Source organism: Haliaeetus albicilla, chromosome 5 (genome assembly GCF_947461875.1).
Source record: "Haliaeetus albicilla chromosome 5, bHalAlb1.1, whole genome shotgun sequence".
In the NCBI taxonomy this organism is placed as follows: Eukaryota; Metazoa; Chordata; class Aves; order Accipitriformes; family Accipitridae; genus Haliaeetus; species Haliaeetus albicilla.
Window position 1 is genome coordinate 20,470,509 of NC_091487.1, and position 26,166 is coordinate 20,496,674.

Sequence of the window (26,166 nt, forward strand, 5' to 3'; positions counted from 1 at the left end):
ACATAATAGGTGCAACAAGCAAAGCACCTCAACAGGATGGTAGACTCCTGCATAGCAACTGCAGTACAAAGATTTCTAGATAGCCCCTATTCTCTAGCCTATGCTATGTACCAGTTTTAATTATTTTACACAACATTTTTCCTTCTTTCGCCTCAAAAGTGGTGACACTAAAATGAAAAACAGCCATACTGTGTCATTAGAAGGCAGATATTCTGAACAAATCTTATCATTTCCTGAGATTTCAGTATGTCCTCAGGCATTACACTGGGTAATTGGGAATCATTTTGCAAAGGTAAATTAAATGGGTTTAGCAGCTTAGCATGTGAATGTCTTAAGGCCAAGTGATGTGAAATATTGAAACAGATTTGTCAATAAAGAACAAGTTCTTTTGGATTCTTCTGTATGTCTGGAGGTGAAACTGGCTCCAGGGATGTAGTTGGGTATGCTGATACAGTAAACTGTGATTGTAACTGACTTGCACAGAAGAACAGTGAACCACTGCTTGAAGATAATGTCAGGGGGTTAATGTGCTTTCATGCCTTCATGTTGATGATCTCAAAAGTGACTTCTCCCTGGCTGGCACAGTGCATTTCTGCATTGCACCAAATGCTGCATCTGCCTTTACAACTGTGATTTCAGACTGATGTGGCAACCTCCATGGGTTCTGGCTGCTGTGCTGTGTGCGGTCAACACCAGGCTACCGCTAAGGGACCTATTTATAATTAATGTTATTTGACTGCCTGAAAGCCTTTAGATGAACACAGATCATACTCTCCAGAATGACTGTGTTGATTCACCTCTGTGCTTTAGAGAATACGGAAAAAATACAAAAAGAGAGACCTTAGAACTGGCTTGTATCCTTTTGCTGTGGGGGTGGCTCTGGAACAATCTTTTAAGGAGAAGAGGAAAGGAGCGTCATGGTCTTTACAAGGCTAATGATAGAAAAAATTGTCCCTTTGCCTAAATTTTGATCTTTCAAAGGATTCTTCTTTGGAAAACCTATAAGAAAGATGTATGGCACTGTATGAGGAAGCTGTTGTAATTCAGTGTGGATAAGACATCCTTTCCAACTTGATCTCCAATAACCCACTGCAAATATTAGCACTGGTAGCACAAATGTAAATTGCTGCATCCAGACTGTGAAGTTCATTCATAGACTTTGGAATTAATATAGTGATGAAAGCAGTGCAAATCCCTAGGAAGTTTCAACGTATTTTAAATTTGTATTTACCTCTTGGGTTTTGGTTCAGGTCTGTCTAATACTAACACAAGGACAGGTATTTTTTTCTTACCAATAGCAAGTATTTCACAGTGCAGTCTGTATTTTCCAAAGTCACCTGAAGTGGAAGTTCTTAACAGTACATTTTTGAAGCTCATTTCCGCTTCTGAAGACATTTGTGCAGTGAAGCAAGTTCATTATTTAATACCTCATGTGATCTACAACTTGTCACAATGGTGAATACGAGAATAAGAAAATGACAGAATCGTGTGCTCTATCTCAACACTTTTGACTTTTTAGAGTTAGAGAGAAGTTAAATCTAGAATATGCTAAAAGACAATGAAACTTCAGGTGCTTCAAGTACATTTAGCTGTATTGTACCCATCTGAACAAATAACAGAAGGCAGCAGGACTCAAGTGACTGGACATACAGATGAAAAGAAGAATAACATTAGTAGTTACACTTGCTAACATATTACAAAACTTTTTTGTTGTTGTTCTTGTATGTCATGGCATAAGCTTATTAGTAGCTAGGGTCAAAAAGAAGTCATCCTGCCTTTGTAATAATGCAGACTTAGAGTGTATAATGGGGAGGTTATGCCTCTCAGATAGACCAGATGTTGTCTATCATTAGAGGAATGTCGTGGTTTAACCCCAGCCAGCAACTAAGCACCACGCAGCCGCTCACTCACTCCCCCCCCATCCAGTGGGATGGGGGAGAAAATCGGGAAAAAGAAGTAAAACTCCTGGGTTGAGATAAGAACGGTTTAATAGAACAGAAAAGAAGAAACTAATAATGATAATGATAACACTAATAAAATGACAACAGCAGTAATAAAAGGATTGGAATGTACAAACGATGCTCAGGGCAGTTGCTCACCACCTGCCGACCGACACCCAGCTAGTGCCCGAGCAGCGATCCCCTGCCCCCACTTCCCAGTTCCTAAACTAGATGGGACGTCCCATGGTATGGAATACACCGTTGGCCAGTTTGGGTCAGGTGCCCTGGTTGTGTCCTGTGCCCACTTCTTGTGCCCTGGCTGGGCATGAGAAGCTGAAAAATCCTTGACTATAGTCTAAACACTACTGAGCAACAACTGAAAACATCAGTGTTACCAACATTCTTCACATACTGAACTCAAAACACAGCACTGTACCAGCTACTAGGAAGACAGTTAACTCTATCCCAGCTGAAACCAGGACAGGGAGGCAGGCAGGAAGAACATCAATGTGTTCTGGCAAAGTAATTCCTTTGCACCTGATAAGGGTATTCACATTCTCTTTCTGTGTCGCCTGTGCACTCTGTATGAGTAAAAACTTTTGTAATGAGCCCTGCTTTCATAATGAGCCCTGCACAATGACGTAAGATAGAGTGGCTTGCTACTGTTAGAAGTTGCTTATGTTACTGGTGGGCTGCTTTCTTATTCCTTTTCCTTCAGGGTTTAATTTAGGCGTCTGAGTGATTATAGTATAAAGAAAAAATCACCCACCTGGGAACTAAGTCATATTATCAATGTCCACTAATGACTACAGCAACTCATTAGAGTTAGACTGTAAGCTGGAAAGGAAGCAGAGCTGGAAATAAGCTAATCAGGCTTTACTGGCTAATTATGTTAGTAAGAGTTCATATTTTGGATAGGCATTTTTGATTAGTGTTCTGAACTATGTTCACCCTGAAGGTAAGCAAAAAGGGGAACATCCTGCAAAGATGTTTCAGTTTTCAGCTGGTTCACTAGTGTCATAAGCCAGCTTGTCTTTTCAGGGTGTTTCCTTGTAAAATGAAGAGAACTTTGTTGGCTTTCATGTGCTAGAAGAAAGCTCTAGATGGAGCAGAAAAAATAAGTGGTTTGAGTTAACTATGGGGAAGACTTGCTTGTTGCTGAGGACAGGAAAAGACTATTTGAACTGTGAAGAAAAACAATGGTAAATACCTGATTATTGAACTTTCTGCCTGTGCCTCTGGAGGTTGTCTTCTATATGTCCCACCTTCCCTTCTGCCCCTGATCTTCAGATCTCTTGGGTCCTGTCTCAATTGGTGCAGGCAGCCTAGTTTGTAACTTCGGTCCAGAGAGACTCCAGTTGTATAAGAGACAGCCTGAGCCTAGGACGCTGCAGAAGTCTGCAGGTGTCCTGTAGCTATCTATGTTGCTTCCAGAACTTAGCTAAGAAGTTTGCAGGGAGCTAAGCCCTTTGGACTTAGATGTCTGTGCATGTCCCTTGTTGAATGCTGTAGGTCTGCCCTCAGACACAGTGCATGCACAACAATCAAATCACTATAATCGTAGGTAGGTCACTCTCTGGCTGATTGTCACCTAAAGACCTTAATGGGATAAGCAGAAATATTTAAGGGATGAGCTTTCAAAGCTTATGCCTTTTGATTATACCTGAACAAAAATTGCTAGCCTTGGTCCTTCAAAAATGCTGTTGTGGAAAAGTGAATAAATGGGAATTTATGATGAGGATCCCTTAATCACTGTATGAGCGGTGGTGAGAATAAGTAGAGAGGTAAGGAGTATAGAGAAAAGTTATTAAGGAATTAGTCTTTAAAAGCTGCTTGCTAATGAGAAGCATCCTAATAATTGTAATAGAGAAAGATCAGAGCATGAAAGGCAATTGAAACAACTTTTTGTATGCTTGATAGGAATCTGCTTGGAAAAGAATTGTAGAGGGAGATAATCATTATTGGATTAGCATGATCTGTGGAGAGGAATTAATGGAACTAGAAAAAAGATGACAAGAATTTTCTTTCTTATCAAATTCCTATCCTTGGTTACACATAGGGTACATCCTTTGAGTAGCTCAGCACTCAAGAAAGGTATTATGCTTGTCCTTGGAAAAGATTTGTCTTCTTCATGCTTGGGATCTTACTGGAGAAATTAAAGAAACATGAACAAGTGAACCAGATAAAAGCCCTTCTTCCCAGAGAACCAGAAACAGTCTGGTTCCTGTCTTCTCATCAGCTGCACTAGCTCCCAGCTATCTTGTTGCCTATGGGCCTAACTCTAGACTTTTTCTTGATGCAATTGTCTTAATTAGTGACCAAGGAACCTAATACGTTAGTGAAGGCTGGTGTGTACTCACTCACGCACTAAGGAGGATCAGATATGTGAGTATCCGGGCTCGGGGAGAACCACCTGCACCCCAGGGGACAGGGAGCCGGCAGCTGTGGACCCCACCACCGCCAGCCGGGGAGCATGGCTGGCCAGGGCAGCCGGGGCATCCCCCAGCCCAGACTATCAGGTACCTCCCCGGGGACGGGGACGGGGACAGGCTGAGGCTGGGCTGGGACATCAGCCCATGGGTCAGGCCCCAGCTCGTCGGAGCCTGTGGCTGGGCAGGGCAGAGCTGCGGGGAGCTGGAGCCCGACACTTGTACGGTGTCACTGGGGCAGGGACCGAGACAGTGAGTAGTTTCTATTTGGTATAAGGACAATATAATTGATTTTATCCATAGAGAAGTGATACTATTTCGATCTTATGTCGTGGGGGAGAACTCCTGACACCTGGTGAGACAAGTTAGTGTTCACTCTACCTTTCTTTGGACTTTGAGTCCTGTGTGTTAACAACTAGGCAGCCCAGGGTGGGCACATGCCTCATAGCCTTTAAATATTGCTGCCGGAATATCAACAGGTGGAACTGACAAAGCCTTTTCCGGATTGAGATGGAGTCTGGATTGCACTCACTTTGGGAATACAGGATTAAGTCACCCAGTATTACCACATATGCTAGGCTTTTGCTGTGGGGTTTGCCTTCAGTCCCATGCAGATTTACCAGACCATGTCTTCTTGGTTACAGAGGAGCTATAGTGTGCTGATACCGAAGGGACTCAGAGTAAAATGCACATCTATACAATGATAGGGAATCAAACTGAAAATTGTGATCAGAAATATATGTTTAAAAAAAAAAAAATTGAGTACTTGGATTTACTTTGGTATTTTTGTCATTCCCCTCACTCCTATCTGCCTATTGGATTTAGGGCACATCCGTTACTTGAACAGCAAGAAAGACAATTTCAGCCCTTTGAAGTATTCCAAGTTATTGCCTTCTCTGAATGGGTGGCATTTCAAAAGTATAGATTAATAGTTATTCATTAAATAAGAATGCTTTTTGAATTCATAAAAAATATTGAAAAAATCTTGTGCACTGTGCATGTAACTCCTCTTGAGAAGGAAGAAGGGATCAGGAGAGGATTACATGTGAAACACCTATGGGTACTTTGATGACCTATTACTTTTGATGATATCTCAACTATAAAAATACCTGATACTACTAGTTTAAAATGTCTTAAATATGGAAGGTTTGCCAACAGAGTGGTTAGCACTCTGGAAATTATTTCTTTCCCTACTCCAAGAGAACTTGAGGATGCAGCTCTTCAGGTCATGCAGCAAAGCCTATCTGAAGTTTCACAGATGGGAAACTGTTGTAAAATTTCATGGTCTGTGTGAACTGGGAGAGTCTTCCCAGTGATAGTGTCCTTGTTTGAGTTTTGTGTCAGTCTTCATCTAGCAGGATACTTCTGTATAGGTGGACTTGTGGTGGTGGTATAAGGCATCCTTTGCTCATCGCATGACCTGAAATTGCATATTTAAGTGCTGCTAACTGCAGGGCTGCTCTCCTCTTACTGCTCCCTTGCTGTCCTCCATTGCTGTATGCAAAATACTGTGTATTAAGAAGTAGCATTGGGATAGTTGGATATTTATAAATGAATGATGTCAGTCAAGCTTTAAAGAAAAAAAGAATTTGTTCTGGATAAGGAGGGAGCCTGAGAAGCTCAAAGCTACCTAAGGCAACAGGAGGCTCCTTCAGTTCAGGGTTAGTGCTTGGCCCTAATAGACTTGCTAAACTGTGTAAACTCAAATGTGATTAAAGTGTTGTAATTAGCTTGCTGACATTCACACACTCAAGGGAAGGCAAGCAGCATTCCTTGGCAGAAGTAACATGCCGGGGTAGCTGACAGTGTGTCATGGCCTATTTAAACAGGCAACCTGTCTGTTATGCTGATTTATGGTCTTCTGGGTAAACAAACAAATGATCTCTGCTTTCACACCACCTGCACAGCAACTGGTACAGAAGCCCTTTCAAAGGGTTTGGTCCTAAACACTTCCTTTCTCTATATCCCTGTTTCTTGAGGTATGGACAGGTGCTGAGGAACCCTGGCTTTCTGCCTACATGAAATACAACCAGTCCAGTCTGGAGCTTACTCATGCTGTAATTTCACAATCAGCTTAGCCTGCCATGTAGCAGCTCTACTGTTAAAAAAGGCTGTCCTGTACTGATCTCTTTAGATACACTTGGCCTCTGTTCTTGCCCATGCACCTCTTCTCCCACTCCTTTCCTTTTTGTGGGGCATTGTGATGAATAACTTAAGAACTGGGGAGCAGATTAGCTGAAACTAACCCAAGGGAAAAAATGTGGTAGAGGAACATTTGTGACAATGAAGTCAGTTGGAAATAGAGGCAAAAAATGAGTAAGGAAAAGTGTAAAATGGAAGAGGAAGAAAAGAAAAAATGTGATAAATGAGCCAACAGAGGGAAGAGGTGAATGAGGAGAAAAGTGTATCATGAAAGCTAGGTATAGAAGAGGTGTTAAATGGATGTATTTAAAACTCAGTGCTAAAAGCACAAGAGAATAGGAGGTTATAGAGAAGATCAGGAGAAAAATCATAGATATGAACAGATGAGAAGCAGGGCAATGGTAAAATAGAATGGTTAACCTTGCTTTACACAGGGACTGTATAGAAAAAGGTGAAATAAAAAAATCACAGGGACAATTCATAGATCATAAGTCAGAGGGAAAAGAGAAGTGGTTAAAGAAATAGAATAAGAAAAGTCAAAACAACCTTGTATTGATAGGTGGGAATTCTGTGTTGACCAAGGTCAAAGCAAGAGAGGATGTAAGAGGCAGCACTTTGCCTTTCTTGTTGAGCCTGGCAATAAGTTCGCTGAAATAACCAAGGCTAAAGGCCAGTGGCAATGTTTAGGAGGAGGAGCAAATATCAGAGTGAGAGAGAAGGGGAAGATCTGGCAGTGGCATGATAACAGCAACATGAAGTGAGGTTGGAACAGAATGAGAAAAAGGCAAAGAGCTGGAAATGGTAAGTGGCAGAAAGAGAGAAGCTTGGTTCCTTTGCATTGGTTTTATGGAAATTAATCTCAACTGGGAACATTTGGGAAGGAGAGGTTTACTTTGAAAGGCAGTCATTTTAGCTGCTGTTCCAGAGTGAGGTCTGAATTTCTCTATGACAGGCAATAGATTGCATGAGATCTACAAGCAACTAGAGAATATGTACCAAAGGGCATCTCAAAAGTGAACTTAGACCAATTCAGCTAAATGTGCCAGATGCTGATGAAAGATTTATTTCTGTGCTTTGGAGGCTGATATATTTAGCTCTATCTTCCTTTGGACTGTGAAGCTGCAATGAAAGGCAAATGTGTATGTCCCCATGATACAATATGGTGCACTTTTAGAAATTCCCAAGCAAACTTGGAGCAGGCCCATATGTCTGCCTGGTTTGATTCAGTGCTGTGTGAGTCCTAGGACAGTGACCTGGAAGCAGTATAGCTACCTCAGCTTCTGTTCTGGATTTAGTTCATTCAAGCACTAGCTGGGAGTCTCTACCACGCTATACTTGTGGACATGTGACCCTGTCCAATGTGGCAACTGGGAAGTCCTAGCTGATCACAAAGGTGTTTCATGATGTTGCCATAGCTATCCTATTTGTTCATTTCAAATGGGATATATATATATCCTATTTTTATTTTAGTGTATTGGGTCTGGCTGAGATGGAGTTAATTCTCCCCATAGCAGCCCTTGTAGTGCTGTGCTCTGCATCAGTAGCTAGAAAGGTGTTGATAACACACCAGTGTTTTGGCTACTGCTGAGCAGTGCTGGCACAGCATCAAGGCTGTCTTTCCAACATTTTTGCCCCCCCCTCAATGGCAGGCTGGGGCAGGGCAAGATCTTGGGAGGGGACATAACCAGGACAGCTGACCTAAACTAACCAAACAGATATTCCATACCATATGACATCAACTCAGATATAAAAGCTAAGAAAAGGGAGATGGAAGGGGGGGCATTTTGGTCTTCCAGAGCAACCACTGTGCCTACTGATGCCCTGCTTCCCAGGAGGTGGCCAGACATCGCCTGCTGATGGGAAGTAGAGAATAACATAATTTGTTTTTCTTTGCTTTCACACGCGACCTTTGCTTTCACTTTATTAAACTGTCCTTATCTTGACCCACGAGCCTTTTGTTATATTTTCTCCCCCCAGTTCATCTGAAAAGGGGGAGTGATAGAGCAGGTTTGGTGGCACCTGGCATCCAGCCAGGGTCAACCCACCACATTTAGTTAGCATAAAATACAAATAACTTAATCAATTATTAGTTGTCTGGGAATTAAAATCCCTGGCTGACTAGCTTCAGTTGACTTCATGAACATTATTTGTACTTATCACCCTTCTTGCTGCTTCTAACATCAGCTGTTCCCATTGGGGAATTTTTCCTTTGGCAGTTTTTGCTACAAGAATGATATTTATGGATCTCTTTGTGGTGTTGGTCCTCTACTTCTCAATTGCTTTGTGTCTTTTATCATTTGTCTATGCATTGTATCTTTCTTCCACATTTAGTTCAGTCTTATATTCAGCTCTTGTGTACAGAGGGTGCTACTATACTTTGAGCAGGTATTAAAAAGTTTAAATCTAAGCTGTTACAATGGTCCTAGAAATTTCCCTTTGGAGCCTATACTGACTTGCATAGCATATGGTAAGGCATGGATAAGGCTGATCTCTTGTCTCTTTCTTTGCAGCATGCTATTGATGCTGATAATGCTGGAGTCAGTCCCATAGGAAATTCCTCTAACAACAGCAGTCATTGGGACCTTGGAAGTGCCTTTTTCTTTGCTGGAACAGTCATCACAACTATAGGTATGTTTATGTTTGTCTTTTAAAATACATGGTCACACTGAGACCTGGATAATGAAATAAATTTAAAAGTAAGGTAGATGACAAAGAAATAAAGTGGCTGAACTGTATTTTTCTCAATTCTCACAAGGCATGCCTCTGGTATGTGTCAAGGGCATTGAGTCTCCAGGTTAGTATCAGAAGCTGTGTACATAATTGGGGTAGAATAGCAAAGCTGAACTGAAAACAAGTAGCACTGATGTAGCTAAGGCTTTATAAGCCTGTTCTTCATGTAGATGCAGGTGATTTTAACTGTCACTAAAAAGATCAAGAACCAGTACCTGATGAAATAACTATCGTATGGTTGTTGGGAATTTGGATTTTAATATTATAGATTAATTTACCCATAAGGGTAACTTTCTTCCTAAGTACATCAATTAATTTTGACTTATGCTCTGAAGTTTGATATAATTAATTCTTCTTATACCCTGCTCCTTGTAACTGGAAATGTGTTCACATAAGTACCACATCCTTTTAAAAATCCTTCCTCGCTTTCATAGTAATAATTGCAAGGGATTCCATGACTTGTACATTGTGTAAAAAAAGCTCCACAAATTTTTTTTCCGTTCTAGAATTCCTGACCTTGAAATATTGACATATTTCTCTGCATTAGATGAAGGGTATACTGAACTGCTCCATTTACTTTTCTTGAACTGCTAATTTTATTAAGTTCATTATTCAGGCCCTTGTCATCTGTGTCTCCTATACATTGTATCCAAAGTACTTTGTCCCTTGATCTCTGAATGCTGGCCTTAGATATGCTAAGGTTTTTGTCCTCTCCTCTGCGAGCCAGTTCCTCTCTTGAAGATTCTCCAGGCAGTTCGGATTTCAGAAGAAGCCCTGAAGGGAAAAAAATGATAAACTGGTAACACTGATGATAAGGTTAAACTGCTGATAGTTATACAGTGGTTTGATAATTTTAAGCTTGATTTCAGTGCTGTCATAGTTAGAGGTCAAGAGATCTCATTATTTGGAAACCACTGGCAAATTACTGCTTTTTATTTGCATTGGCTTTGGGTATTCTGATTTAAATACAGGATAAAGTGCTTTTCTGCATTATGGCTGTGATACACACACTGGTGACTGTATAGACAAATAATCTGACAATCATGTAATCCTTCATTAAAGTGTGAGAATCTGACTGAATTCTGCAAGTTCTTTATGCAGCTAATACAACAAAAAAATCCTATGGCAGTTACAAGGCTCACTGTGGTGATCATCTCAAACAGTGGAGTCTGTGCCTTTGGCTCCGCCTTTTCTGTGTTGTCAGAGTGAGGGTGAAAGAGCGATTGTATGGAGTGTACTCCTTTCTGTGTTCCTCTATATACTAAGCTACATTACCATGTATTTTTAATGGTAGCATAAAACCAGGGGGTGGAGAGAAAGGAAACATTTCTGAATCAAATATAAGAAAACCCTCCCTTAATATTTGTTTACTCAATAGACCCAAGTGACAAGCTTTTAAATTACTCATTAAAGTAAATGCCACTATGTAGGCATAGTTTATGTAGGCATATTCATTGACATCTGCTATTTAAATAACTTATTGAAAAGAGCTTGGATTTCTGCCCATATTTGCTTTAAATTCTCCGTGAATGAGATTTTCATAGGCTGCATAAAGTCTATGTATTGTTTCTGGGCATGAAAATTATTCTATTTTATCCACCAGAGCCATGTTAGAGCTCGTCTTAGGCAGACACTCAGCAGACTACCTGGTCAACCTCAGTCCACTGGCCTGTGTAGCCTGGATTTTCTGGGACTTCTAGGACAAACCAGAATCACAGATACAGCCATGAAAAGGACTGTGGGTTGGGGGCAGGCAGTTGTGCATCAGCGTAGTCCTTTCACCATCCCATGACAGAGAGATGTATCCAGTGCCAGTGTCACAGACCTAACAGGATTAGGACCTTGGAGCCCAGCCTTAATTCCCAAGGACCAGGGGGAACTGCTGTAGATGAAGCAGACACTCTCTTAGATCACCATGTCTCTTGATGCTCTGCGTTTCCACTTTATCTCATCAGTGATCTGTGATTGTGTGATCATTTTTAATTTTCAAATAATTATATATAGTCAAAATACACATCTCTATAACATTTCTGTGAAGATACCTGATCTTGAATTAAAAGGTGCAAATATTACTGCCACAATTGTTTTTTCTTTTTAACGTCAACATTTTAACAGCAATACCATGGCTACTAGGGTCATAATGCTCTATGTAGATTCCTACAGTTAAATTCACATGGGTGATGTGGAGAAGTGCCTGAAAAAACAGTGGTAACTAAATGTAGTTTACTGCATAGAATGGGTGGAGAGCTGTCCTGTGCATTCATCAGCATGTTAGACTTTTAAGAATACCACAGAGGAGTGCTCCAAACAAGATTCCTGCTACCTTCCAGGGTGCAAAGGGCCTATTACTCATGCTTTCCACTTGTCTCTCTCTAGATTGCCTGATCAACTTCCTATTTACATGTTGGCTATAGAAAAGCCAAGGTAAAGAGGATTGCAGTGTTTTGAAATAGTTAACAGAAGATCTACTGATCATGATAGACTTGGGCACCTAAAAGATAGTCCATCTCTCTTTAGGTGCCCTGTGTCCTTTTCTGCCAGTGTCAGAGGTTCCCAGTATCTTGCCTAGAGTTACAAGGCTGGAAATGGAAATCAAATGTGCCCAAACATGCTTGGGCCAAAAAGAGAGTTTTCAGTCAGGATATGCAACTGGGTAATTATGTCTTGGTCAGAATCTGTCATCTTTTCAACAGCCCTGGGTTATCCGAACAGAGGGTGGAAGGCAGGCATGTATGTGCCTTTATTAAAGGATCAATAATGATTTTAAAACATAAATGGAGTAGGATCTTCAGAGGGAAGGCTTAAAAACTTCCTTGTTAAAACCTATTAAAAAAACCTCATGAAATACAAACGTTAGGCTCTTTATTGTTAAATTGAAAGGGGAACTGAATGAAGAGTTCAAGGGCGGATTCTTGTAGCGTGGGTACACTTTGGAGGCTGCGGTGTGACTAGTCAGTGTGATGAGTGGCTGTGGAAATTATGAGCTAACCACTGAAAATGAGCCTTGTCAGGTGAATCACACTCCCATTAGGAAGTTATTGGCACAGCCCAAGAGGAGCAGCAGCACACAGGCACCAGGCCAGGACAGAGTGATTTTTGTGCCATGATAAGTCAAGCCAGGTTAACTAATCAAACAACAACTCTAGATAGGACCTGTATCTATAGAAAATATGGGTAACTGAGGCTACAAGAACTAAATCACAGAGGGTAGCTTGTCTGCGAAATGACATCAGGCTGTGGAAAGTCTGTAAATGGGAAATACATGTGGAAGAAAGGTATCCCTGCAGGAACAGCCCATTAATTTTTCTAAAAAGCAATGTATGAATTCTGAGAGTCTGACAAATGTTTTTCTCCTCAGGGTATGGGAATATTGCTCCAAGCACTGTTGGAGGCAAGGTTTTCTGCATCTTGTATGCCATCTTTGGGATTCCACTGTTTGGCTTCTTGCTGGCTGGGATTGGAGACCAACTTGGAACCATCTTTGGGAAGGGTATCGCAAGGGTGGAAAAAGTTTTCAGAGTAAGCTCACTGTCAATTTTTTGCTTGGGTTGTATGAATTGCTTTTAATTCTGTTGCTATTACTTGCAGTCCTTTTTACATGTTGAGCGCCATGAAATATTTACATGTCTAGTTGAGATGATGCTTAATCTCCTTAGGGGCCTCTGTAGTCAGTGGAGAGAAATAGACTTCTCTAGATGGTGGTTGCAGGCATTATAGATCAGGCTCTGAATTTCCTTCTTGAGGCTATCTCTGGGCAATGTATCTCCTAAGCTAGTCTCCTGACAAGGACTGCCTGTAAAACAGCCTTCAGGTTGCTTTGGACATGTGTGTCCATTCACTGAAAATAGCGAGAAGGTAGTATAACTTCCGGAGGAACAGGGCTGCAGAGTAGGTCCTGATGTATTACTAATAAAGCCTAAAGGACTTGGAAAGCAGGGTTATTGGAGTGAATGTGAATTTGGCTGAGTGGTATACTTTCACTGCAAGAGGACAGGTGCATTGGAGTAGATCTACAGCTGCAAAAACTGGCATAATGCCACTGACTGGAATTGTCTTCATGGTATTTACCTGCCCTGCCTACCATGGGTACGTCCTACACTAGATTTCTGTATAGACTTTTTCATATGTAATTTCCCTTCATGTTGCCAGTACCCTCTATTTTTGAGTCTGTATCACCGTAAGCAATTCTTTTGCAAGCAGTGCCGCAGACCTGGCAAATGCTGTTTTGCTAATTTGCCGATGGTTCTCTTCAGGGATTCTGTCTTGGTTCCCTTGGAGGTGGCGTAACTGGAGGTACGTCTTTCCAGGGATGGAGTGGATGAGAAGCTGTCCAAGCTGGTTAGTTTAATAGGCATCTATTTCTAAAACATTGCCACAAATGAGAGCAAATTACTTGTAACTGTTTTTGAAAAGAAGTAATTGAGTATTAGACTGGAGTATGAGCAATTTCCCTTTTGATTAAATTACTGTGAAGTGTCCCAGACCAGCCATAAGAAGTACCTCTCAGGCTAAATGTGGAGAAAGGTGACTAGTGATTATGGTTGAGTAAGCATTTACCTGCCTGACTGGAGAACACTTGAAAATGGCCTACATTTTCATGAAATGAAAATAAAATTATTGAAATGTGGCTCAGGTTGGGCTTGCCAAACCAGAAGTAGCTAAGATCACTAGTTTCTTACCTAGCTTCTTACTGTACCTGCTTCACCTCAAAGAAATATCTGGACCTTCCAGTCTGCTTCTGCCCAAGGAAAACTACAGTCTTATAGTCACGATATAAATTGAGAGTCAGAAAACCTTTGATTAATTGTCAGCTGTACTATTGGCTTTCTGGGTGATGAGGTCAAGACCATTAAACTGTCAGCATGATAGTTTATAAGTAAAATAATACATGTTCTAATTGAAGTATTTTAAGATTCATAGATGAATGCTGATACTAATTTTTCATACAGAATATAGCCCTTTGGCATGTAATGGGAGTTCTTTTGGTATTCATAGTACTCCTTCCTTTTCTTGAGTTAATGCAGTTGTTTGTTGTTTATAACCATCTAAATGATTTCTTGTCCTCCTTGGTATTTTGTCAGGTTCCAAAGCAATTGAGAGATCTGTGGTCCCCTTGTTTAGCCAAGATATATGTTTATTCCTTTTATTTTGATTCCCATAAATCCATTGTATCTGTTCTTTTGTGATTTGGTGGACGGGGTTATACATAATTTTCTTCAAAATTCCTAGTAATGAGGTTCAGCTATTTGAAGTATTCCTGATATAGTTTACAGTTTACATGCATCTTAGTAACTTGTCTTAATATCAGTGGTTTCACTTTATAAGATTATTTACATAATATTTGATATATGATACATGATAACTAATATATTATACATGATATATACTTTATATTGTTAGCTAATGGAGAATATAATAATAATAATTTTAGTAATTATGTAAATTATTATCACATTGTGTTTACATTGTTAGACTGCACAAATGTTTGGACCTAATCAGAGAATCCACAAATGCACTAACAGTTCTTGATTTAATCCTGAGGAGTAAACAAAATTAGTTCAATGTGTAACTCTTGTTTTTTACTTTGTAACTGTCTCCATAATGAACTCAAATTCAGCATGTTTGTGGGTATAAAGCAACATGCTATAACCTTTAAAGGGAGGACATAAAAATTAGGAGAATAGGTACGAGGAAACTAAAAGGAACAAATGTAGGCTAAAAAGACACTGACAGAGGTAACAAAATGTTGGATGGTGTGCCTCACAAATCTTTTGGAGTTAGCTGAGGGGACACTGAGTGTGTATCAATGATCTAGTGATATAATGAATTGAATTTCTGGAAAGCTTTTGACAAGTTTTCTCATCAAAGGCTATAAGGAAAGCACACATCAGTATATGCTTAAAAGGTAAATGGAGATGAGTGATAGATGGTAGCATTATCAGTGTGATTTTACTGGAGTCCTTCTGGGATCTTACTGTTTTAACAGAGATGGCCTGGAATGGTTCAGACAACAAGGTAAGTATGCAGGTGACAAAGTCTGCAAATTACATCTCTAGATGTTTCAGGATAGCTAAAACAGAAGCTGCAAAAGGGTGATAAGATGACAAATGGAACCCAGTGTTGGCAATACAAAATAATGGATATTTCTTGAGTTTGAGGAAAGAAATCCTAGTATATTCATATAGGCATGGTACCAAATTCCACTTTTCCAAAAGGGACTTGGAATTACCATGGAGGGTTCTCTGAAAATAACACTGAAACTTAGCAGCAGTTAAAAAGGGAAAAAAGAGTGTCAGGAAAGGGGTTCAAACCCAAAAGACCATTTTACCACTGCACAAATCCATGGTGCACTTGCACCATGAATATCACATGCAGTTTTAATCATCGCATTTTGAAAAACAATTAACAGAAATGAAAAGCAGTGCTAGGTCTTCCCCCACAGGCCTTATAGCTGAGCCTCTAAGATGGCATTTACTAGCTACTGGTATTATTTGCCTTCTAGTGGGTCCTCAAGGGCAATTTCGGACAGTCCAGCTTGTATCCCTGGGGAAGGGAACGGGAAGAAACTTTGCACATGTCCTGGACATTGTAATGTATCAAGTTTTCATGTGCATATGCCTCAACACTGCTTCTGTCTGTCTTCAGTTGCCTCTGTTTATCCTATTAACCCTTAGGGATGTTACATGGCTGATGTCAGGGCAGCCGAGAGCTCCTGAAATCCTTGCAACTTTGTCATCATCTGTGCAGGTGGATGGGACTTGAAGGCAACTTGATCTTGCATTGTGGTCAGGATCATTTCTGAAGCTAGGCAAGAGGCAATATGCATACACTGGCAGGCAAGAAGGGAGGAAAGTTTCTCTGTCGGCACAGCAGTGTTTTCACCCAATGCATTTCCTTAACAGGTCTCTTGCTCCACTCAACAGTGTAACTGTGAGCATGAGCCCACACCACGCATGGGACAGCTTGCCCCTGGCATCCCCTGGCATAGCTGGAAAGATGAAAGGAGGATTCCTCCCCCAGGAGCTGTGCTAGTGCACTTCTGCTGCCTCTGACATGACCTGTGTGGAGCCTCACCAAACCTACATTAATTAGCAGCACAAATTAGAGCCTAAGAATGCCACATTTGGTTATTGCAGTGATCAGCCCATGCACTCTGTGGGAATTTTAAGAACAATTTGAACTCCATAAAGGGGGAAAGAGATCTGCTCTTATCAAATACACACTATACCCCCAGTATCAAACGAATATTTCAGCAGAAGGATCTGGACACATGCCACTGCTCATCTTGTAATCCAAAACGTTGCTGCTGTTTTGGTGTGTAGATAACCAGGAAAACAACTATTCATTTGTGACTAGGTAGGGCTGAAAGTGTTTCATTGCAAAATAACGCTTCTAAAACAGGAACTTTTTATGTACCATTTTAGGAATGGGAAGCACTGGCAGAGTGACGCTGCCTGGGACACAAGGAGGTATCCCAAACACCACGCTTTGGCAGGTCTATGCCATCTGTCCTACTGTAGAAATCGTGTTTGGTACAAGTAAATAAACATCAACCAGGTCAGAGACATAAACCAAAGCATCCCTCACGCAAGCCCTACCTACTCAGCTACTGATTTTTCCTATATGTCCCATCTTCAATAATCTGAGACGGAACCTGGCTACTAGTCTGTTCTCACATAGTGTGATTCCCCAGAAAATGGATATGTAGAGTGCCACCAGATTCACTAGCACTGGTTACAAGCATTCAATATCTGGGTTCAGTGATGAATCTGTCCTCCCGGCCCATCTGAGAAAATCACATACAAACTCAAAATCTACTTAAAAATTTGACAAGTCGTAATTATTTTCAGCTGGCAAAGCTTTCCAGACACTACAGAAGCGAAATATGCACTCCAAGGTGGCACAAAACCATAAAAGAACTATTGCTATCTTACATATGTGAGGGATCTTATGAACGACCTGAGACTGTTTCTATAATAAACAGCAGAACAAACCCCATTCTTTTGGCTTGCTCTGTACACACAGAGGCTGCAAGCATCTAAAGATAGAAAGTAAAGCACTCCATAGGCAGAGTGCACAGTTACAGAATGCAGCAGCTGTCATTATCATGAGTTAAATATAGGCTAAATTCAGATAGTCTTTATTCAAATCTTGTAACGAGTGTTTAGATTCTCACTGGAAGTAGATGGGACAAGCATAACCTGACAGATCTTCCCGCATCTTGCAGTTCAGTACAGATATAGGCATTCAGCCTGGGCACAACGTGCTTCTGAGAGTGCTCCAGGATTTTCTGGCTTTTGAGGTGAAGCCACTGTGAGCAGTTCCTGGACTTGGTTACTGCTTTCACTCCTCTGGCTTACAGCACGAGGCTGAGGACAGGTCTGGCAACACAGCTGGTAGAGCGTGAATTGCAATACAGGGATGTGAGCAAGCAGCCAGACATGGATGGTGGCAAGGCTGCACCCGTGAAGCTCATGTCTCAAGAAAATGCACTACTTTGTGCAGACATGCAATGCCTCTGTAGACAACTCACACTTCACTGAACCAGGGACTTGTCAGAACAGACACATCTACTCCCTGTCTTTCAGGTTTTCAGCTTATAGAACCTGTTTGCCCGTTGATCTCTTGGGAAATGGTGTGCACTAGATTTAAGAGACGTGTAAGTGTTATGAAAATGATATACACCTTTTTTCTTCTTCTTCTTTTTTTTTTTTTTTTTCCCTGAAAGACAGCAATAGACATTACCTTAACCTTGAAACAGTCTGAGGAAAAGTAGTTCTTAGTTGGATGACGGGGCTGGAGCTGGGGCAGGAGTAAGACCTGGTGGAAAACTTTCTTTTAGCAACTACCAAAGCTCTACTTTTCCTCAACTTTGTTGTTTGTCTTTCTGAATACATGAGATCTACCCTAGCTACTCTTTATCTTAGAGAGCCAACTTCTTTTTAGAGATTTTTGTTTTCTATGATCTCTTTTGTTACTGTACAAGTGACAGAAATTGTCTTTACAAATTCCTTATCCAAAAATGAATGGAAAATAGCTCATGGGAAAGAAACGTTGTACAGGAAAGTAACTGTGCAGAGGAGGAACACTTAAAAATACAGTCTTTTTTCTTTGTCTCCCCTCTGTCTTTCCATTTGTTCCATTATCTGTCCCCTTGCTCTCCCTCATCCTCTTCTTTCCCTTTGCTCACATCAAACCTGTAGCATTATACCTGACACCAGTGCAGGACTGGTGAGTGAGTTCTCAGCAAAGTTTGCTGTTCAAAAAGCTGTTCGAGGTTTCCTTGAAGTACTACCTTTACCTCTTCTTCAAGAGGGTAATGCCATACCCAGGGACCCCACCTGCTTCCTGCCAGGCAGCCCCCACCCTGTGCTTTCTCTTCCAGTCCCATAGCAGCATCGATTCTTCTCATTTTTGGCAGCTGAATCAAACTTTCAGATGAGACCATCCCCAAAGCCAGAAATTCAAAACCAGATCACTGCTTAGGCAAAACAGTGAAATCATTCTGGATTTGCACTGTTGTTACTGAATTCAAAATTTGGCACACGGTTAATAGATAAATGTATTATAACCTAAAAGTGGTACGCTCGCTAGTAAGAGCCTATTTGTAGTTTGGAATATACAATGTGACACGGGTGTTTTTGAACAGATTAAATTAATGGAAGACTGATGGAAACATTTCCTCTCCAATTCCTGACAGCTAATCAAAATATACCAAAAATCAGCACAATCTCTTTTATTTTGTTTTATTGCATTTTGTTACTAGCCAGCATCAGTGTGTTATTACACCCACTGACAATATCAGCATCCTATCTTTTCTTTTTTAATATGGTGTTATTCACTGTCATTTTCTGTAAGGAAAAAAGCTACAATTTTTTAAAAACATTCACTCAAGAACTTCCACAGTGGAACAGTCCAGTGCAATGATCAATCTGCCATCTGCTGGCATCCTGTCTCTGGACAGAGCTGTCAGGATGGGGTGTGAAATTCAACCTACTGGTGCATGTGCACAGTATTATTCCAAAATGATACGAGATTTATGAGCGTTCAGAGCTTAGCCTAACAATTTCCTGGGACATTTCCACCAAAACAAAATCGCTGAGAAATATAAAAAGTCAGTCACCAGAAAGGAATCCTACATTTCCATAATCTAGTAAGAATTTCTTATTGTTGCAGTAAAGACAGTAGATCTAATTGCATTCTGTTATTGGTTATTAGCACTTTGATACCATAGAAACCAGCCAGGAACAGGGCATCAGTGTCCTAAGACTGGAAACACTGATTTGTAAACAGTGTTTTTAAATGGACAGAAAAACATGCAGGCAGAGAAAAGGATGTGATAGTATCAGATGGCAGGCTGATTGTGAGGCAGAAAGTTCTAGAGGGAAGAAGCCAGATGGAAATTAAAGACAAAGTAAGGCTGAGAGGTTGAAAGCAGTGGCTAGGGATGACAGATTAAGTGAAGCTGATGTGAAGATACTGCTAGGAGAATGGGAAAGTAGGAGCAAACAGCCACTCACTACATGGCAGAGGAAATTTTCCCTCATAATTCACAGAATTCCCCTTCACCCGCAGAAGTAATGTTTCATAGGAACTTGGTAAGTTACCCGCAGGAAAACCTTGAGGAAGAAATGCAAATGCTTTCCTCATACACAAGATCACCTTGTTACGGAAAGACCAAAGGTGATGTAGCCTCGGAGAGAAACATTATGCAGACCACAGAGTATGCTGACTTGAAACATTTTTCATTTGATTCCTGTGATTCTGTGCCTCTCTCACTAGTTGGGAATTTGGTTCTTTGAAGCTGCTTCTGTTTTGCTCCCCACACAGCAGAATAACTTGCTCAGGAAAAAATAATCTGTGTGGTGAGAGCTTGTACAGATAAAAAGAAGTGTTTTGGAGCACTGATTTACAAACCCAGAGCAAATTGATGTAAGCAATCTCAGCTCACTATCTGTTCTTTTGCCTGTAACAACTTAAAGGTCCATCCGAGAGTCACAGTTCCCTGAGCAACATTAAAAAAGGGGTGCTTGCAGGTCAACAAAGGATTGGTTTAGGTATGTAGATACTTTGGTGATATTTATTTCAAGTAGTTATGCACCTGAATGCACATTTCAAATCTGAGCATCCTGAAATTTAGAAGTCATTTAGAACAAAACCTAGACCCAGATCCGAATTTTGCAGTTAGGTATCACTAAGTTATCTTAGTGAACTATCTAGATATACAACATAAAAAATCTAGATACTTTCTAGTGCTTGCCAGCAATACATCCATAGAGACTTACGAATCTGGTGAGTATTCTAATTTCATTTTCAGTTCCTCTGTTTTAAATCTGAAGACATGCTTTTTGTAAATTAGCTGATGATAAAAGTGAAATTAAGGAATGCAGGTACTGTAAGAATCCATAACTTGCAGTATTTGCATAGGAACTACACAGAGCATGGCAGAAAGAGAATCTTGGAAGAGCAATATACAGCAGTTAGCATACTGAACATGGACACACCGTGCTCTACCTCTGTTTATTTCTGCTTGTCTTCCTCATCAAACTTTATTTAGACCAAAAGTAACTGTCTAAAAACAGTCAGTGCTGCAATGTTAGACTCTTCTGAATCATTTGTCTGTAGCAACTTAAGGCTGATGTGCTGTCCTCAGGAAAATAAGGCCTCAGGACTATGACTTTTTAAGCATATGGAAATTCAAACAGTGTATCTCCCACCATACTGGAGTGGATTATGAACCACTTCTGATAAGTGCACTCCTCACTCCATCCTCTTGAAAAGGAGTTTCTCTCTGCAGAAAACAAGAGGGAGTAGTGAGGAAGCATGTGTCAGTCCTTCTCTCAAAAAATATTGTCTGACACCTTTTTAAGTGAAAATACATGAGCACTCCTGAAATCCAGGACTTCATTGTCAAGACAGGTGCTCCAGTTTGGAAAACTCTGGGTGCATTCTCCTCTAGTTCATCGGTAACTTATCTGTTACGGAGAGGACTGTTAGTCTCTCTGTACACTACAAATGTATTCTTCTCTCTGCTCCTTCCTGCCTGGACTCCTTCAATGCCCTTCTAAACAAGAGTTGTTCTAGTTGCTTTCCTTGGATGTAAAGCAGCCCAGACCCAGGGCCATCTGGACATTTTACTGTAGTATGTCTAGCAGAAGAGTGACCGTAGATGCTTATGAAGTTGAACTGGAGGTTGAAAGACAGGAGTGGTAACTTTACAAAGCCTGCCTCTGAAATACCTTTCTCCTTGAGATGCTGCAGGCCACATCTTCTTTCATTTTTCTAACTGTTGCTTTAATTGTGGTGATGAAAAGATAGCAGGAAGTTTTATTTTTGCTTTTGATTGTCACCTGCTTTAGTAGTCCTCGTGCTCCAGTGCTCAATAGAAGATACAGGCAAATGATAATCCTATGGGTGAACTAAACAACTAATGGTGCAGGCTGTGACTTCATTACATGCAGTGACTCTTCATCCACCAGAGCCAAATTTGTCTCTGGATTCTGTTTTAGGTTCAACCACTGGCTTGTGGTATGGTCTTGAATATGTTGGTTTTACTCTTTGCATCACTTTCCCCCTCCACTGTATTTGAGATGAAGGAAAGTATCTTTTTCTGCAGAGTGCTCAGATAGTACACTAGTACTAAAAAATTCATGGCAAAATCTATGGATCCCAGCTTTTGGCTTTTTATTTCTTCTAACTGGGTATTTAATTCAGTTAGTGATGCTTACAGCTAATCTGCTTCAGGGAAAGTAACTTAAGTGCAGCAAACCTTTGCTGATTTGTTCTTATCCACTGGTCTGTTGCCAAGTGTGAGTTTAGAGTCTAAAGCTTGCATGGGCTGGCTGAGGAGCACATCTTTCTTTAATCCTGCAAGTCAATAAGCCCTTCCAAATTGGCATATAATTTAAGGGTTAATATTAACTTGAACAGTTAAATTCAGATCTTGACATCTCTGCAAGAGCTTTTAAACATTTTGGTTTTATCAACAATGTCTGTTAGGCCTGTAAGGTCTTGTGAGAAGTATAGCATCAGCCTGAGGCAACTTCAAAGAGAGGATCATGAAGGTCTTGAACTGAGTCTACCTCTAAAGAGAGCCCCAGGAGGTGTTGAGCCTGGTGGTAGTTGAAAGGGCATTCCTGGGGTTGCTAGAAAGAGAAGGCAGCAGCTCTAAGAAGGGAGAACAGTCAACGCCAGGAAGAGAGAATAATTGCTCCAATTTTAGAATCAAATCAGTCTCAATAAAAAAATTATAATATAAATAGAGGAGGAAAGACTATTCTAAAACCATGTTTTAAAACTAGCTTAAATCCAGGGTATAGTGTTATCTGGAAATCTCAAGTCAGCTCCAGTGCACCAAAACTGAAACCCAATATGCATTGAAGTCCATCCCCCAAAGTAATTATCACTGGTATTACTGTAACACCTCTTTCTGTGAATGTTAGGCACTGCACAGTGTAGCTGTTGACTACAGGGCACTTCAGAGGAAGTCTTGTACTGTTTTGCCCACTTACATGAAGCCTTTTAATATCTTTTCATTATTGTTTTGTTCATTATTTAGAATTATTAGAGGTTCAAACCTTAAATAATTCTTCTTACTGGAGTCATTCTCTTGTCACTGAACTGCAGTGCCCATAATATTTTACAGCTCTTAAAAGCAGAATATTGTACAAAAACTAGTCAGGAATCCATGATTAATATAAAGGCTTTATTTATCACTGTTCAGGTATCTATCTGTATTACAGTAAATTGTAATAGTTGATTTTTCATTTAGGAAGCAATTTTCATTACATTGCTTTCTGATTGTGGATAGACTGCAGCTATTGTAGTATATGAACCCAAGATCCCGTTATCTTCAGGGTTTTTCTTCATCTGCTTAGCTTTTTTTTGTAGGGTGCCTAATATTTTAGCACCTGATTGAATGTTTACACAGAATTAATTAATAAACCAAAGACAGGTCTAGTAGGCAATTAGTGGCTAAAAAACTGATTTAAGTGCAAGGTAAGAGAGTATTTGGCAACTGACACTTAGTAGAAGGGTTTCCAAACCCTTCTACGGATGATGGATCAATCTATGGATGATGATTTATGATCCTTAAAGAAGAACATAAAAACAATAGAGTAACAATGAAGTATGTTTTCAGGAAGGGGTTTTCTTCCACCGTTAATTTGAATGTACTCAGGCTATTTTTTATGTACATCAGGGATTATCTCTGGAATATGATCTCTGTCGTTTTGCCACCTATTGTTCCCTCTATCTGCTTCTTTTCTGTTTTCTGTGGTGAAAAAAGATGAGCACTATTTCTTTCTTTATATCAAAACCCAGTCTTTGCCACCTCTCATTTGGTTTGAAACCAGTTTAGTATTCAGAATGATATTAGGGTAAGCAGTGGCAAGGAGTTGCATTTCCATGCAGATCCTGAATCCCAATTTTCTTGTTAAGGAAGTGAGTTAAACAGTCCTTCTTTATAGTTTGAAATGTTCAGGAACCACTGTTCTTAAGGGTAAAACTATACCTGCCTGCTTCCTGCAAAAATTACTATTAGTCACATAACTTTTAATTGCTGTGAAGTGCACTGGAAATAAACCCTGTGAGTCTCAAGCAATTATCTCTCATGAAACACAAGACAAACAGGAGCTGAAAGCATGATTAACAGTTTACTGAGCAGCTAGGGTTTCTTAGATACTCTGTCTGAAGCTTAAAAAATAAGATACTTCAGTGGAAGCTGCTGATTAGTGCCAAAGAACATGTGAACTTTTCAGCCATCAGCCTGAAAGTTAAACTCTTTCCTAAGTACTAATGGTGAATATCCTCTTTTTGAGGCTATTGCCTCAAGTTTTGGTCATATTGCTGTGGAAAGTTCTCTGTGTTCCTGACAGCGCTGTGCTGAAATACCAAATCCTATGTACCAGGGTTTTGATGTAGGTGTTGCCATCTCTGAAAACCTGATTTATATCCTAAAGACAGTCCTAAACTCAAGATTGTTTAAGTTTGCAAAATAGGGGGTAAAGGAAAAGCGAGACAGAAATGCAACACGATGTCACTCATAATACAGTAATTGTTGATCCCCTCTCTCCCCCAACAAATACGTAGAGCCATTTTTGTTAGTGTTCCTCAGAATATCTCCAAAATTCCTGTGGGCAACGTTTGGGGAAGCATCAAAGACTGAGTGTGAGGGGGGTAATGGATCTTGAAAGGCAATAGATAGAAATTACTTCATGAGGGTACCTGTACATGGTGCCTCATCCCAGCCATGAGGACTGTGCTACTTTCCCACTTGAGATGCTGCTTCAAGGTTATGTACAGGCTGGATGAAAGTAGCAAATTTCTTAATTAGATGCTGAGCATATACTCATAAATCTAGCCTTGCTGCTATGTGGCACTTTGCACCATCATAACAGCATTTTACTTTTTCCCCTGAATTGCACTGATGGATAAGATGAAAGCATTGTCTCAACACTGATCAAAACCAGGGTTACCAGGAACGGCACGGTAAAATCCATTCAGGTACAGGGAAGTGATGTGGAACAACCATTATTAACCCATTCTTGCACTCCCTGGGAGAGGGGAATATAGGTGTAACTCAGAAAGGAACAATACATTCCAAATGCAGTCTCTGTGAGCATCCTTTGAAATTGCTTAAGTCTGGTCTGTGCCATGAGCCTCTGTTGTCCTTTGTCTGCTTCAATGTCTGAGAAAAGCATATATATACATGGATCCCTCTTATTCAACTTTTTTTTTTTTTCCTTGGGCTGAACACAGCTCAGCCAGAACAGAGGTTTGGGCTCATTATTGTTATTTTTGTTTCTTCAGTAGCATAATGAGCAATGTACAGAAATTAGTTGGTGCATATCAGAAAGCCTTATGTGTGCTTTCTAGAGAGAGGAAGAAGGCTGAAAAGGAGTATATCAAGCCTAAAAAGTTTCAGAGCCAGTGTTTCTGTATTTTCATAACACAGTATCAGTACTCACATTATGACTGCAGCAAGATCCATGCCTAGAGGTTTACAAAAATAACATGAGAGAAAGCTGCTGCTCTGTGAGAAGCTTGCTGCGTGTTCTGTCTGGGTCTAGAAAAACACCATGCAGAAATGTGGTATCGTGCAAAAACAGCAATGTAAAAACAATCCTTCTTTACACTGACCTGTGCCTTGCATGTATTCAGGACTGCCTCTCCCAAGCTTAGTAACAAATGTGAGTGCTTTCAGCTTTTTATATCTGTCTCCCCTATGGTACTTTCTACAGTTAAGAAACAGGGAATGGATTTTGCATCTTCTTGTGCAGCAGTAGCAGCGTTCTTTATAAAGCATGAGAATTAAAATAGCATTGAGGCACCAAAAGAGCTAGTTAGAGTGGGGGAAGCCCATCTCTAGTTGAATGGTTCAAACTACTGTTCTTAACCCATGGAGTTGTCTGAAATGTTGTATATATTTTAAAATATGTTATTTAGAATTCTGCTGCTATGCTTTCAAGGGGTGTTGCCTTCTTCATTAATGCGGTGAGTAAGCCCTGGCTGGCAGCAAGCACCCACACAGCCACTTGCTCACTCTCCTCCCTGTAGTGGGATGGGAAGAAAATATGAAGAATGAGAGTGAGAAAGCTTGTGGGTCAAAATAAAGACAGCAAAATCACTTACAAGTGCTGTCGTGGGCAAAACAGACTTGACTTGAGGAATTCAATTTATTGCCAATTAGTATAATTTTTAAAGTACTGAGTTGGGTATTTGGAAATAAAAAAAAAAGACAAACATTCAGGTTGCTTTTCCTCCCCCTTTCCCAGGCTCAGCTTCAGTCGCAGGCTCAGATCACTCCAGACAGCTCTCCTCCACCCATTTTATTGCCACAGGTCACACTCAGTCCCTCCAGTGCGGTGGTGAATGGCACAGGGGTTGGGGTCAGCACACAGTGGTTTCCCTCTGTGGCAGTACAC

At 40.5% G+C, this 26,166-nt stretch overlaps 1 protein-coding gene across 2 annotated transcripts in view; it reads left to right on the forward strand.

The window, feature by feature from the left end:
* KCNK10 (potassium two pore domain channel subfamily K member 10) overlaps nt 1-26,166 on the forward strand; it is a 68,800-nt gene that overhangs the window by 27,839 nt on the left and 14,795 nt on the right. For both annotated transcript variants that reach the window (XM_069783701.1, XM_069783700.1), the window contains 2 exons: nt 9,022-9,139; nt 12,600-12,760. In XM_069783701.1, coding sequence (XP_069639802.1) covers nt 9,022-9,139; nt 12,600-12,760 — 279 coding nt within the window. The remainder of the gene's footprint in view (nt 1-9,021; nt 9,140-12,599; nt 12,761-26,166) is intronic.